This window comes from Onychomys torridus, chromosome 4 (genome assembly GCF_903995425.1).
Source record: "Onychomys torridus chromosome 4, mOncTor1.1, whole genome shotgun sequence".
In the NCBI taxonomy this organism is placed as follows: Eukaryota; Metazoa; Chordata; class Mammalia; order Rodentia; family Cricetidae; genus Onychomys; species Onychomys torridus.
The window spans coordinates 53,634,465-53,646,515 of record NC_050446.1 but is presented as its reverse complement, the minus strand read 5'-3'; the positions used below and the strand labels follow the sequence as shown (position 1 = coordinate 53,646,515).

General features: G+C 42.3%; 1 protein-coding gene across 11 annotated transcripts in view; it reads right to left on the bottom strand.

The window, feature by feature from the left end:
* Osbpl6 (oxysterol binding protein like 6) overlaps positions 1 to 12,051 on the bottom strand; it is a 195,688-nt gene that overhangs the window by 19,608 nt on the left and 164,029 nt on the right. For all 11 annotated transcript variants that reach the window (XM_036186038.1, XM_036186042.1, XM_036186043.1 and 8 more), the window contains 2 exons: positions 6,775 to 6,882; positions 4,637 to 4,774 (listed from right to left, as the gene is read on the bottom strand). In XM_036186038.1, the coding sequence (XP_036041931.1) occupies positions 4,637 to 4,774; positions 6,775 to 6,882 (246 nt within the window). The remainder of the gene's footprint in view (positions 1 to 4,636; positions 4,775 to 6,774; positions 6,883 to 12,051) is intronic.

The following is a 12,051-nucleotide window of genomic DNA, read 5'->3' as shown; positions in this document are numbered from 1 at the left end:
GTTTGCAACTTTTTATTTTTAATTTAAGGGAGAAAGGGTTTATTTGTCATACAACTCCAGTTTATGGCCCATCGTTGTAGAAAAGTCAAGGTAGGAACTTGAAGCCATTGGTTACTTTCCCAGTCAAGAGCAGAGAGAATAAATGTGCGCATGCTTGCATGTGTCCAGTCGCATCCCTACACTTAAACAGTACAAGACCCAAACCCAGGGAGTAGGCCACCCATAATGGATGAGTCTACCAATTTTTTATTTTAACTTTTATTGATTCTTCATGGATTTTACATCCTGCACACTAGTTCCACTCATTTCCCCATCCCTTTGTACCTGCCCTCTGCCCTTTCAAACTCCCCCTCTCCCTACATGAAATAAAAAAAATCTCAGCATGGAAGCTGTAACGTGTCACAGTAAAGTCACATACCCTTTATTCCATATATCTTTACTTGCAAATGTCATTGCAAAGAGTCATTGGTCTGGTTTGAGGCCTCTGACTTCTGCTACACTATCAATACAGAGCCTTCACTGGGACTCCTTGTGGATATCCTGTAATTGCCCTGTGTCATAGAGATCCTACAGCTTTGAATCTGCAGGACTGGCCCCTTCATGTGCTCTAGCAGTTCATAGATGGGGTGGATGTTGGGATGGGCCAATTCATAGCCCTGGATCTGGACCAGGCTGAGTTGGTTGGTCAGCCTGCCAGCTCTCCTGAATCCTTCCCACCAGGGTGGGCTCTCCAGCACTGCCCTGGCTAGCTCACCCAAAGCTGCAGGTGGCAGGAGGAGGGGACAACTCTGTGCAGCCATTGGATATCAACATGGTCCCAGGCAGCCGTCCAAACCAGGGACATCCAAATGGCCTTTGGTAGTAAGATGGACCATGGACATTGACACAGACCCTTGCTGCTTCATGGTCATGAACTTATACATGGCCCACAGCAGCAGCAAGGGGCCAGGACTTCACCATGGCCTCAGGTGGCTTTGCAAGCTATTCACATCAGACTGTTCCTCTCCACCCTTGAGTCTCCATATTTGTCTCTCTTTATACTGCACAAACCATTATGCTTCTCTTTCCCATCTCTCCACCCCTTACTTGCACACTATAGTGGCTCCTGCTGTGGGTGGGCCACATATTGGACAGGGTCTCTGGCTGTCTTCAAGTGTTTGTCCAATCCAAAGCTTCAAAGGAAGTAAATCTCTGGCCAAAGTCAGATGTAGCACAGTAAAACTGCAGTTCAACCTAGAGTTGTCAAGTCTCCTAGTTGAACCACCACCACAGCTAGAGAGATTAGCAGTCAGGCCATGGATGAGAAGTAAACAGCAGGACATGTCCAGTCAGTTGTCCCCATGCTGCAGACACTGCTCTTCTTCCTGGCCTAGGATGGGACTCTGGAAGTCACAGCGACTCATTCAGTGGTTGGTTTTCTCAAAGGAAGAAGGCACAGGGCCACTAGCTCTTGCGTTTGTTATTGGCTTTCTTGATGGTGTGAGCCAACTTTTCCCAAGGAGTGAGAACAGCAACTCCCTCACTTCATAGGGCACTAACCACTTGTTTCCACCACCTCTTTGCTCTCGTCTTTCTCTCCCATCACTCCACCATCTACTAACTCACTTCCCACAGTGCCCAGCTGGGAGTGGGACTGATGTGTTTACCTCAACCCTTGGTGTTCTGTTGTCTAGGTGCTTCCCTAGATGTCCAGGATCTGTTTCTTGATGATCGCAGTCATGGTGCCCATGGGGCTCAAGTGTTGCGCTCTCTCTCTCTCTCTCTCTCTCTCTCTGTTCCTCACAACTTCCTTTCATCACAGTGGTCCTCTCTAGATCCCGCCCGCCTCACCAGGCCAGAAGAGAGGTGCTCACTCCCTGGAGAAACCAGGACCCTGGGGGAGGCTACAGCTGCTCCTGCAAAGAGTCTGGAGCAAGATGCTCGGGCTGTGTTGGCCACCAGTGAGCACCATCTTGATTTTTAACTTTATGTCAGCATTTTGCTATTGAAAGTTTTAAATTTGAATATAATAAAAACTAGTAGGACTAAGGGCATAGCTAAGTGATAGAGTTTACCTAGCATGTACAAGGCCCTGGGCTTGATGTCCTGTACTACTAAAAATAATTTAGTGTATTTAAAATTTTTAGTATTTCTAGATTTATCAATGATTTTTAGATTAGGGTTGAGGGGCTGAGCTGCTGGTAGAGTGCTTGTTGTACAAACATAAAGAGCTGAGATCAGATTCCCAGGACCCATGTGAGAACTGGGTGTGGTGAATGTACCTGAACTCACAGCAATGGAAGAGAGAAGACAGGCAGAGTCCCAGAGGCGGCCAGCCAGCCTAGCCAAACCGATGAACACCAGGGCTCAGGGAGAGAGTGTGTCTCAAAAAATTAGATGGAGGAAAACTGAGGAAGATACCGGAAGTTGACCTCTGGCTTTTACACATGCATGTTCATGCACACAAACACACACCCAGAGTCATACTCATACAAGAGCACATATACACACATACCTCTCCTTTGCAAACACACTAAGTAAATAAAACTCAGGGTTGAAAAGAGTCCACATACTTCTGCTTCTAGAGTTCACACATTTCATGTGATAAACCCTGACAGAAGGACTGCATACATAGGTTAGAATAATAAGAGTTGCTTTTGCATGTGGCAAAATTAAGAGTATTTTTTTTTCTGATTCATATTCTCTCTCTGTATTTTGTCTCTACAGTTCTCTCTGACTGAAAGAGAGCTAGAGGGATACCAGCAGGCTCAGTGAAGCTGAGTTCTTCAGCTTGCTTTTTAGCTTCTCTACCACCCAGTTTCTCTAGAAGAAGCCAATCTCACTGATTACAGATGAGGAGACAAGTGCCTACCAGAACTGAATATGTATCAAAGGCTTGCTTATTGTTAGCATTTGTTAAGGAAACAGCCATGCTTAAGCATGCTCTTCCTCTTTGGTTTCCGATCTCTCCCAAACTGTGCCATAAATGATACAATATTGCTGGTGAAGAATTCCTAGGTGGCAGTGGACATGGGTCAGAGGTGGGCATGTCATAAGTTGGTGCAGTAACTGGGGCTGGGCTATTAGCTGTGGCCCTCTCACGTGGTCCGATGCATAGACCCTGCAGTGCTATGGAGGACTGTCTTCTTCCCCGTGAGCTCAAAGTGCTGGAGCCAAATATTTTATGTTGAACTTCAGGGTTCAAAAACAGTTCAGCAACTATTTTCTAAATGTGACTAGGTGTGTCCCTGCAGACACAAATTCTAAAGCAGACACTAGGCTGGCAGAGCATTCTAGAAAGAAGTAGGCCATCTTTAAAAACCAATGATGTAGCTTTTAGTAGACAATTTTCTTAAGAGGAGCTGAGGACTCATTAAGTAAATGCACTGGTAGATACTGCATCCCTAGTCAGGGCAATTTTGATGTGGGCATTTCTCAGAAGAATTAGTGGATGAATGGCCTGAGAACTCTTTCCTTTATTGCATTAGTAAATACTTATTGAGTGCTAGTTCTGAATTCACTAGACTGTTCTAGAGACCTTTGCGGAACCTGTATTCTAGAGGTGCAAACACATAAAAAATGAAATGGATGAAACATATTGTGTGGGAGAGTGATAGCCAGGAGGAAGAAGTCAACAAGGCACCCCGAAGGACTGAATGTGGGGGGGGAGGGGAATATAACATACATTCCTCTGGGAAAAACACTCCAGACAGCATGGGAGGCCAGTGCAGAGGACCCGTCTCCACTGGTAGCTGCGGTACAGGACACACCACTTGCATGGACCCTGCAGCTGTTACCGGAATTCACACACCAATGCTTGGCTCACAAGGTGGGCTTGCCAAGCGTGTCAGTGTAAAGGCTTGAGGAGCTTTACTGGGACAGATTAGATCGACCTAGGGGCCACACCTTAACTAAAGAGGAGGGATAACCCTGAGAACATCGTGGTGACTATTATTTGAGTTTATTTCCTCGCTCATGCCTCATTATTGTGGTACAGGAGGAAGCTATGGATGAAAGCCACTATTTTTGGAAGCCTCTAAAACACAGGGCACAAGGATAATATGCAGTCCAGTTCTTTCCAGTGTGGGTGGTACAAAGGACTACTTCTCTTTGTTACAAGGGATAATACGATGTCTTTAGCAAATTGACAACTCCAGGAATCACTCCTTTGACTATTGGAAGGATCTAGAAGAAAAAGGAACATGAGGCTGCACCTGAGTACAGAGATCAGACTATTGGCATTCTGTGTGACAGCTAAATTGTGGTCTTAAGAATACTGGGGATTGGGACAGATCAGATTTCCTTGTAGACATATTAAGGTGCCCAACAGAGATGGTTTTCTAATTCGCTTACCCTTTCTATATTACCAAATAAATGGTCCCTGCAATGAACTCTGTCACCAGTAGTTTGGTTACTTTGCCACATATATAAATGTTTGATTATTTCCCTTTATTCATCCAAGTTAAGAGCCCCCGAATTGCAGCCCAGAAGCACTGTGCTCAGGAAATGGGAAGCACCATGGTGGCTCACACCCTTTGGCTCTTCCCATGACACAAACAAACACACACAACAGCCCAAAGCCCCAGAATCTGGCGGCCTTTACGCACACTCACAGTTGCAAGCAAACGAGATGGACGGGCACACCCGGGAGCCTTACCTCGTTCTCTGATGAACTTGCAGACAGCAGCACCTCTTGGGCGTCGAAGAACTCTGACACAGATTCTGACATGGAGAGGCGGCTCTCATTGGCCACCTGCTGGGACAGAGGGAGGTTGACATGGATTTGCTCACCAGCCTGTGGGAGAGAGACGCATAGGACAGAATCATGTTTCTCCTCCTGGTAGTACTGCTATTCCTCCACATTAGATTTTCTAGAGAATTCCAAACTGTCTGTTCACACGAGGGACCAAGTTTCACTTGCTACCATATATGATTCCATCTTCTGTGCCTAGAGACTCCCAAAGGCAGAATTGAAAGGCCATGATGTTACAATATGCTCTATTAGTAGCAAATGCAATTTAACAGGTGAAACCCCTATTAAAAATGTGAATTGACTGTGGTCTTAGGCCTGTCATTACTTGTCATAGTCTAAGCCAGTGGTTCTCAACCTTCCTAATGCTGAGACCCTTCCATACAGTTCCTCATGCTGTGGTGACTCCCCACCATACCATTATTTTCACTGCTACTTCATAACTGTAGTGTTGCTGCTGTTATGATACACTGTAACTATCTGATATGTGACCCTCCAGATGGCTCACGACCCACAGGTTGAGAACCATTGCTTCAAACAGTAAATTAAACCTCAGGAAGTATTTACAGAAACGTCTCAAGACACCTAGGCTGGTGATGTTAATTCCTGAAATAGGAGATATATAATTGGATTTCCAACTAAATCATGAATTTTAAACCAATCAAACATGTCTAGACTACTGAATCTTGTTTTAAGAAAATACTGTTTATGTGTGCTAAGGTACAAATGACTGCTTTCAAGGAAGATAAATTTATTTAGAAAGAATTTTAAGAATATAATATATACTTCAATTCACTTTTCAGGTTAAAGAGTTCAACTAAGGATTATTAAGTAATTTGAAAATCACATGTATGTATTGGGTGTGCATATGGGGGCGCTCACATACAGGTGTAGGGGGGCTCAAAGGACAACTTACAGCACTCTGCTCTCTCTCCCACTGTGTGGTTCCCCAGGGACTAGACTCAGGTCATCAGACTTGGTGTCAAGTACCTTGACTCACTGAGTCACTTTGCTGGATCTAAATATTTTTTCATTAACCAATCTTAGAAATATTCCTAGCAACTGAGTGGGCATAAATGTGACTAGAGTTCAGTGGGACCCTAAAGATGAGCAGAAACAGTGGACAGGCAACTTAAGTCAAAGGTAGGATGCCTTGGGATCTTTCCAGGAGAATGCTTGAGTCTGATTTATGGTAAAACATATGGCTTTCATGCAAATATGATCTTAGTATTAGTTTAAACTCTCACTTTGTTAGATGCGTTGCCATATACAAAGCTTTAATTTCTAGTGATTAATAAAACAGTAATTTTACAAAAGCTTATACACATTTTAGCCTGCATTCTGGATGGTTTTCTATTTTCATGCCATTTCTTCAATATAAAAAATAGAATAATAGAGTGTACTATAGAGGGTATTGATAATGACACATGAAGCACAGTGTGACTGGTTAGAACAGGCCTCAGCACATGATGAGTTTTCACTTTACACCTGTTACCTGTGCCCAGGCATCTGCATGGCAGGCAAGCACCCTACCCAACTTCCAGTCCCTGCTGGCTTTTGACTGCCTGAGTCATCATGAAGGCCACTAGCAGCACAATTAGCTTTGTTTTAGGAAGAGGTAGCTTCCCTCCCTAGATAACTTCTTCCAAAGAAACCTTTAAGCAAGTCTTAGTTAACAATTTGTCAGCTAAACTTTTTCAGCACTTCATTAGAAATTTGGTGATAATGAACATGTTTTTTTTTTTTTTTTTAAAAAGAACAAAACAGATGCAGAAAATAAACAAGCTGGACTAGATATATAAATTAAGTATTTGGTGACATCAGGTGGATATAGAAATAAATAAAAAGAGACAGCAGTCACCAAGAATGCATGATGTCAAGTTCATATACATCTTTGACTTCGAAGACTACTGAGCTGTCTGCAACACAAACATTTAGGGAGAGAATATCATTAACAGAAAACAACTGTTTAAAATGAGCAAAAATATGCAGAAATTTAGATGTCATAAAATAGGTGTTCTATATCCATTTATAATGAGCCTTACCTCATCAGGGCTGGGGATAATATTTACACTGACAACCTGATCACAAATGATAGACTCTGAGTGTATTCTGTTCAGCCGACTCCTGAGCTCAGCATTCTGGTTGAGTGCCTTAAAGTAACAAAAACTGCAATTGTAACGGCAAATTAATAAGCGAGCGTTACAAACAAATACAAGGGAGGACTTGAGACAACAAAATTCTGAGATGCTCTTAGCTCAGACTTTACCATGCGCTGGACCGTATCAGTTAAGAAGGAAATAAATGACTGAGATGTTATGACATTAACTTTCTGTAATGTAAGACCACTACTTAAGTAGGTTAGTGAACTGAAATATTTAATAGGCTTCATAAAAATGACACATGGATTTCTCCTCCTTAGAGGCAGACCCATTACATCCAAGACCAGTCTACCACCACATATATATTACTTTGTTCAGTCTGGGATGAAAGATATTGAGTCTCTCATAGTTTTCTTTTGTTCTGCTCTCTAAAGTTTAGGATTCATTTCAAAGACAGGTCTTCATTCCAAAACTACTTGGAATACTTAATGAACTGACTTTAGCATACAGAATTATTTTCAGTCTGATCAAAGGAAATGGATATTTTTATTTTTTCAGGAGCTCATAACTAATCCTCTTGGTAGTACAGTGGAACACACAAAAGGTGCTTTTGCTGAATAGCATGGACATGGACAACCATAATAAGAACATGAGTCCAACAGCAAACCAATTCCGAGTTTCAGTACATCACAGTGCTTTGAATACGCCAGAAATAAACATCGGTGAAACACCATTTACACAGTCTAGCACATGCAGCAACTGCATTTAATGCAAGAACAGAACAGCTTCACATAAGCGTGCCCCTTACAGGGCCCCTGTGCACAGAGCGTGGGGAGCCTTCTGCATTTCACATTGATGCGTACGAATATGATCATTTCTGTGTCAGGATTCAGCTCCTGGGGATTTCCAGGTAAAATGCCTATGCAAAGATGGGTGACACCTTCCTTCTGTTAAAAATGGGAATGCTAAAGTGGACATGGATGTTTTAGAGTAAACAATATGTGCCAGGGCTTACTAAAGAGCATCTAACCTACAGAATGTGCATTCTGCTTCATTTAGAGTCAATAGATATGGTAAACCAATATGTGTGTGAGCAGAATTTGATAATTGTAACTGAACCCATTCAAATACTCAGTAAACGTAAGGATCAAAACCCGACACCTATACTGGGTAAGAAGTACACCAGGAGCATAGAGCAAAGACTTCTTGCCTCTCCTCTCCTCTCCCCAGCCTGGTTCCGACCTTTAACTCCGGTTTTGTATTTTGAAGAGAGAATTACTTACAGCTTTTGTGTTAAAGCCTTTAGAACTAGTTTGTAGGATATGTTAAGCAACACACTGGGTCTGGTGTGAGAAGTATAGGTGGACTGAGGGTGAATACTGATTTAACAGCATTACATGTGAGCAGAGGAAAAAAATGTCCATCTATCTAAGAAACCATGAACATGTTAGAAAAGAGATGTGTGTAAATCAACCAAGTGCCTCAAATGATTTTTAATAGGGGCAAAATATCACCTCAGAATTTGAAAAACAAACCAAAAACAGCTGCTTTAGTCTCATCTTTTATATGGAGCTCACTTGTTCATTCAGTTATTTCCTGTGCCCATAAGTGCGCACAGTTGTTGAAATATCCAGGCCAAATCTACTTTGTCAGTGGGAGGGCTTTGGCGAGGCATGTGATGAGCTGACGGGCAGAATCAGTCTTGACCTGAGGTTTTCCCATCAATCTTAACCGTCGTTCTTTTTCAAGTGACCACACCTTCTGCTGACACTGGAACAGTGCTCCTGAATTAGCCACAAGTGGGAGGAAATCTCTTCCCTGGGGAGGGAACATGAAACACTTTTTCCCATTGACAAGGAATACGGTAAACCGCTTCCTCTGGGGATTTAAAAATATTAAGAGCTCACTTAAACCCCCTTCTTAGCCAGTTTGCATTAAGTATGATCCTGCCTAAGACACATGGAAGGACACACAGGGAAACCTGTAAGTATTAATATCAGTAGGAGATGAACTAAAAGAGGTGCTTTTGTTTTAAATATGATAACCTATTCTTTTTTCCTGGCAATTATAAAATGGGAAAAATTCCGGGAGTGACAAGATGCAGTTTCCTAGATTTGAATACTAAGTGTCTAAGATACATGAGCTGTTGGGAGTCTGCATTCCTTCCACCCCTTGCTTTATTTCTCTTTAGCGACAAGACCTCACTAAATAGCCCATGCTAAACCTAAAACCTGGAATCCTCCTGCCTCAGCCTCCTGAAAACTGATTACAGACTTGTGCTACTCTGCCTGGGCTAAGGGCTATGTTTCATTAGTTTCAAAGTAAGGCAATTGTGGTAGGTAACTTCTGAAGCCCTTTTCAAATTTGAATAAAATGCCAAGTTGAGATCTTGCACGGACCACCATTCTGAAGAACAACTGCATCCCTCCAAGCATGTAACATAATTCTGGATCAGAGGGTTTTCTGGTCTTTACATTTGGGACAGACAAGCTTTCTATTTCGAAGGCCCAACCCTGGGCATCTGGCTGTATAACAGGAAATGTTCACAGTATTTTCCCATTATCTGTAGCTTATTTTGACATTTATTGGGATGGTCTGGAGAGAGATGTTTCTAACCCTGTTTTAACTGGTGGCAAACAGTTATTGCGGTAACCAAAGAAAAGTCTTAAGTGTGTTCCTTACTGAGAGGAAGAACAAAGGGACTTAATTCTGTTCTTTTTTTAAAAAATTTTTAAGCCTTTCAAATTTCAAAAGTAAGCTTTCTGAAATTATTGCTAGCACTTAAAACCAAGGACATGTGCTAATTTACATGGTGAACAATTACAATTTGTTGCCAATATGTTGACACTGTACAAAAGAAAAAAGCTTGGGTTCTACTTCGATGTACAGCACAATCACTTTACTAGTCCAAAATTTCAAAACTGTAACAAACCTAAAAAAACCTAAAGACTAAATCCTACTTCTATTTCAAACAGGCATCATCTAAACGGAATTCAGAGCAAATGTTGGAAAGAAATAACTTCCTTGATAATATATATGCAGTGGTAGATACAAGGCTTGTCATATGACACAAAGCAGAAATAAGTCACTCCAACTCTGGCAAACTCAAGCCGGCAACCATGCATGCGTCAGCCCATTTTAGCAATCTTCTCAGGCTGGCTCCTCCTTTTGCCTTGATCGTCAGTCTGCTTGTGAAATTTGCTGCAGCCAAGTGACTGAGGGCTAGACATGGCATTCTCCAGTAGGGTCCGGCACCACATTTGCTAACGGTGTCGTGGGAATTGAAAATGCTGAAGAATATAGACATTAAAAGAGCAATGACAGAGTGATAATAATACCAAAGAGCACAGAAGATGGTAAATAGCGTGGGACAATGCAAGGAAAAGGGAGGAGATTCCAGCCATTGGCGCCAGCCACTGAGCAAGAGAAACTACGGAGGCCTGCCTGGAAGAGTATCAATTTGCTTTGTACACAGGGCCAGGGCCCAGAGGGAGAAGCACTGTGGAGCTTGTGGTGTGTGGTGCCTACAGTCTTCGCTGAGCACCCATACAGGGAGCATCTGTATTTACTAGTGAGCCTAGACTGTGAAGAAGACCCTACAGAGCACACTTATCCCGCTGCCTCCTGTCCTCAAACATACCACTGTCTAACACTTCAAAAAAAAAAAAATCCTTTCTGCTCAATCCAGAAAGTTACCATTTGAAGTTCTGAACCATAATCAACCCCTAAGTCCCAACTTCATCAGACAATAGATGGGAATTTAGCTTAGACTCAGAGAGACACTGGCAAGACCATTTTACTAAGTGGAATTGTGGGTTCTGGGAAGGAACCATGACTGCCTGAGCTGGAGAAGGATTCACAAACTCAGCAAACTCAGCAAGAGTAAAGCTGGTTCAAAAGAAGTGAGAAAATTATGCAAAATACAGCCATGCTGTGGGATGTTTTCTGTATGCTGGGAATATGTGTTGCTCTCATTGGTTGATAAATAGAGCTGTTTGGCCAGTGGTGAGGCAGAATAAGGTTAGGCCATACATAAGCTGTTCCCAGTGTGTCATTGTTCCTAGCTTTTGCCTCCTCTGCACTTCGTATATTGTTTCCTAGGTGCACCATTCTTCCTTCTTATCTGCACTTTGTTCTCCGGTCACAGACGCGTGTTTCTAACTCTTTTATAAAGATGATTTAGACAGCTGTGCAGTAGGCAATGGACTCTTAGGTAGTCACAAAGTTTTACTATAATAAATACATTGTGTTATCAGCATAGACCTACAGAACAATATCATTGAAATTTGATATTAAAAAATTGTAAAGGATTAAATGAAAAAAATCTATATACCCTTAGATTGCTTGGAGTCCTAGAGAACTGTAGAATTCAGAAACAAATAAACTGACTTGGAATTTTTCTCCTGTTACAGAGTATCTATTTGTGGTATGTGCAATCTTGTGGACAGCGAGGGTGATGGATGCTACAGCTGGGGTGTTAAATTATGCCATTATGCGCTTTGAGCCAACCTTTTGCTCAGTCTCAGTCTTAACATATTTCAATAATTCTAAAAGCACATTTCCCCCTACAGCATTGTGCCTCTAAAGCACTCTGTCAGTTCAATTGACAGCAATGGTTTTTTTCCCCTCTCTCAGTAATGCACAAAATAATGACGTCCTTAATGACTGTGGCATGTTGATTTAGTGAAATACAGTAATTCTGGCTGGAGTAGATGGGTCAGATGCTGGTGCTCACATTTGTACGGACTCAGTTTATACTCTATGAGCACAACCTGTGCACAAATTTCTGGGGTGAGAAACCAAACCAGCAACAGCCATGCAGCATACTACACTGCAGAAAAAACCCACGGACACCCCAATACATTACTGTTTTGTTAATTGGGATTGCCAAGGCTGTCTTAGCTTTACACAATTTTAGTGTTCATGAAAAGAGGGCTGAAACTAAATAAGGTCACCTATAAGGCACAGATGCCAAAGGAAATAGCCTGTTCCTCACATGTATGTCCAGTATCTAGGCTTGTCATAGGTGTGATAGTTATGTTTTTGTTTGTTTGTTTGTTTTTGAGCTGAGGATCAAACCCCGGGCCTTGGGCTTGCTAGGCAAGCGCTCTACCACTGAGTTAAATCCCCAACCCCGAAAGTTATGTTTTACGAGGGGTAAAATTACACAGTTATGTTGTGTTTGTGTCCATATAGATTAGGGAAGAGGAATTTATTGGG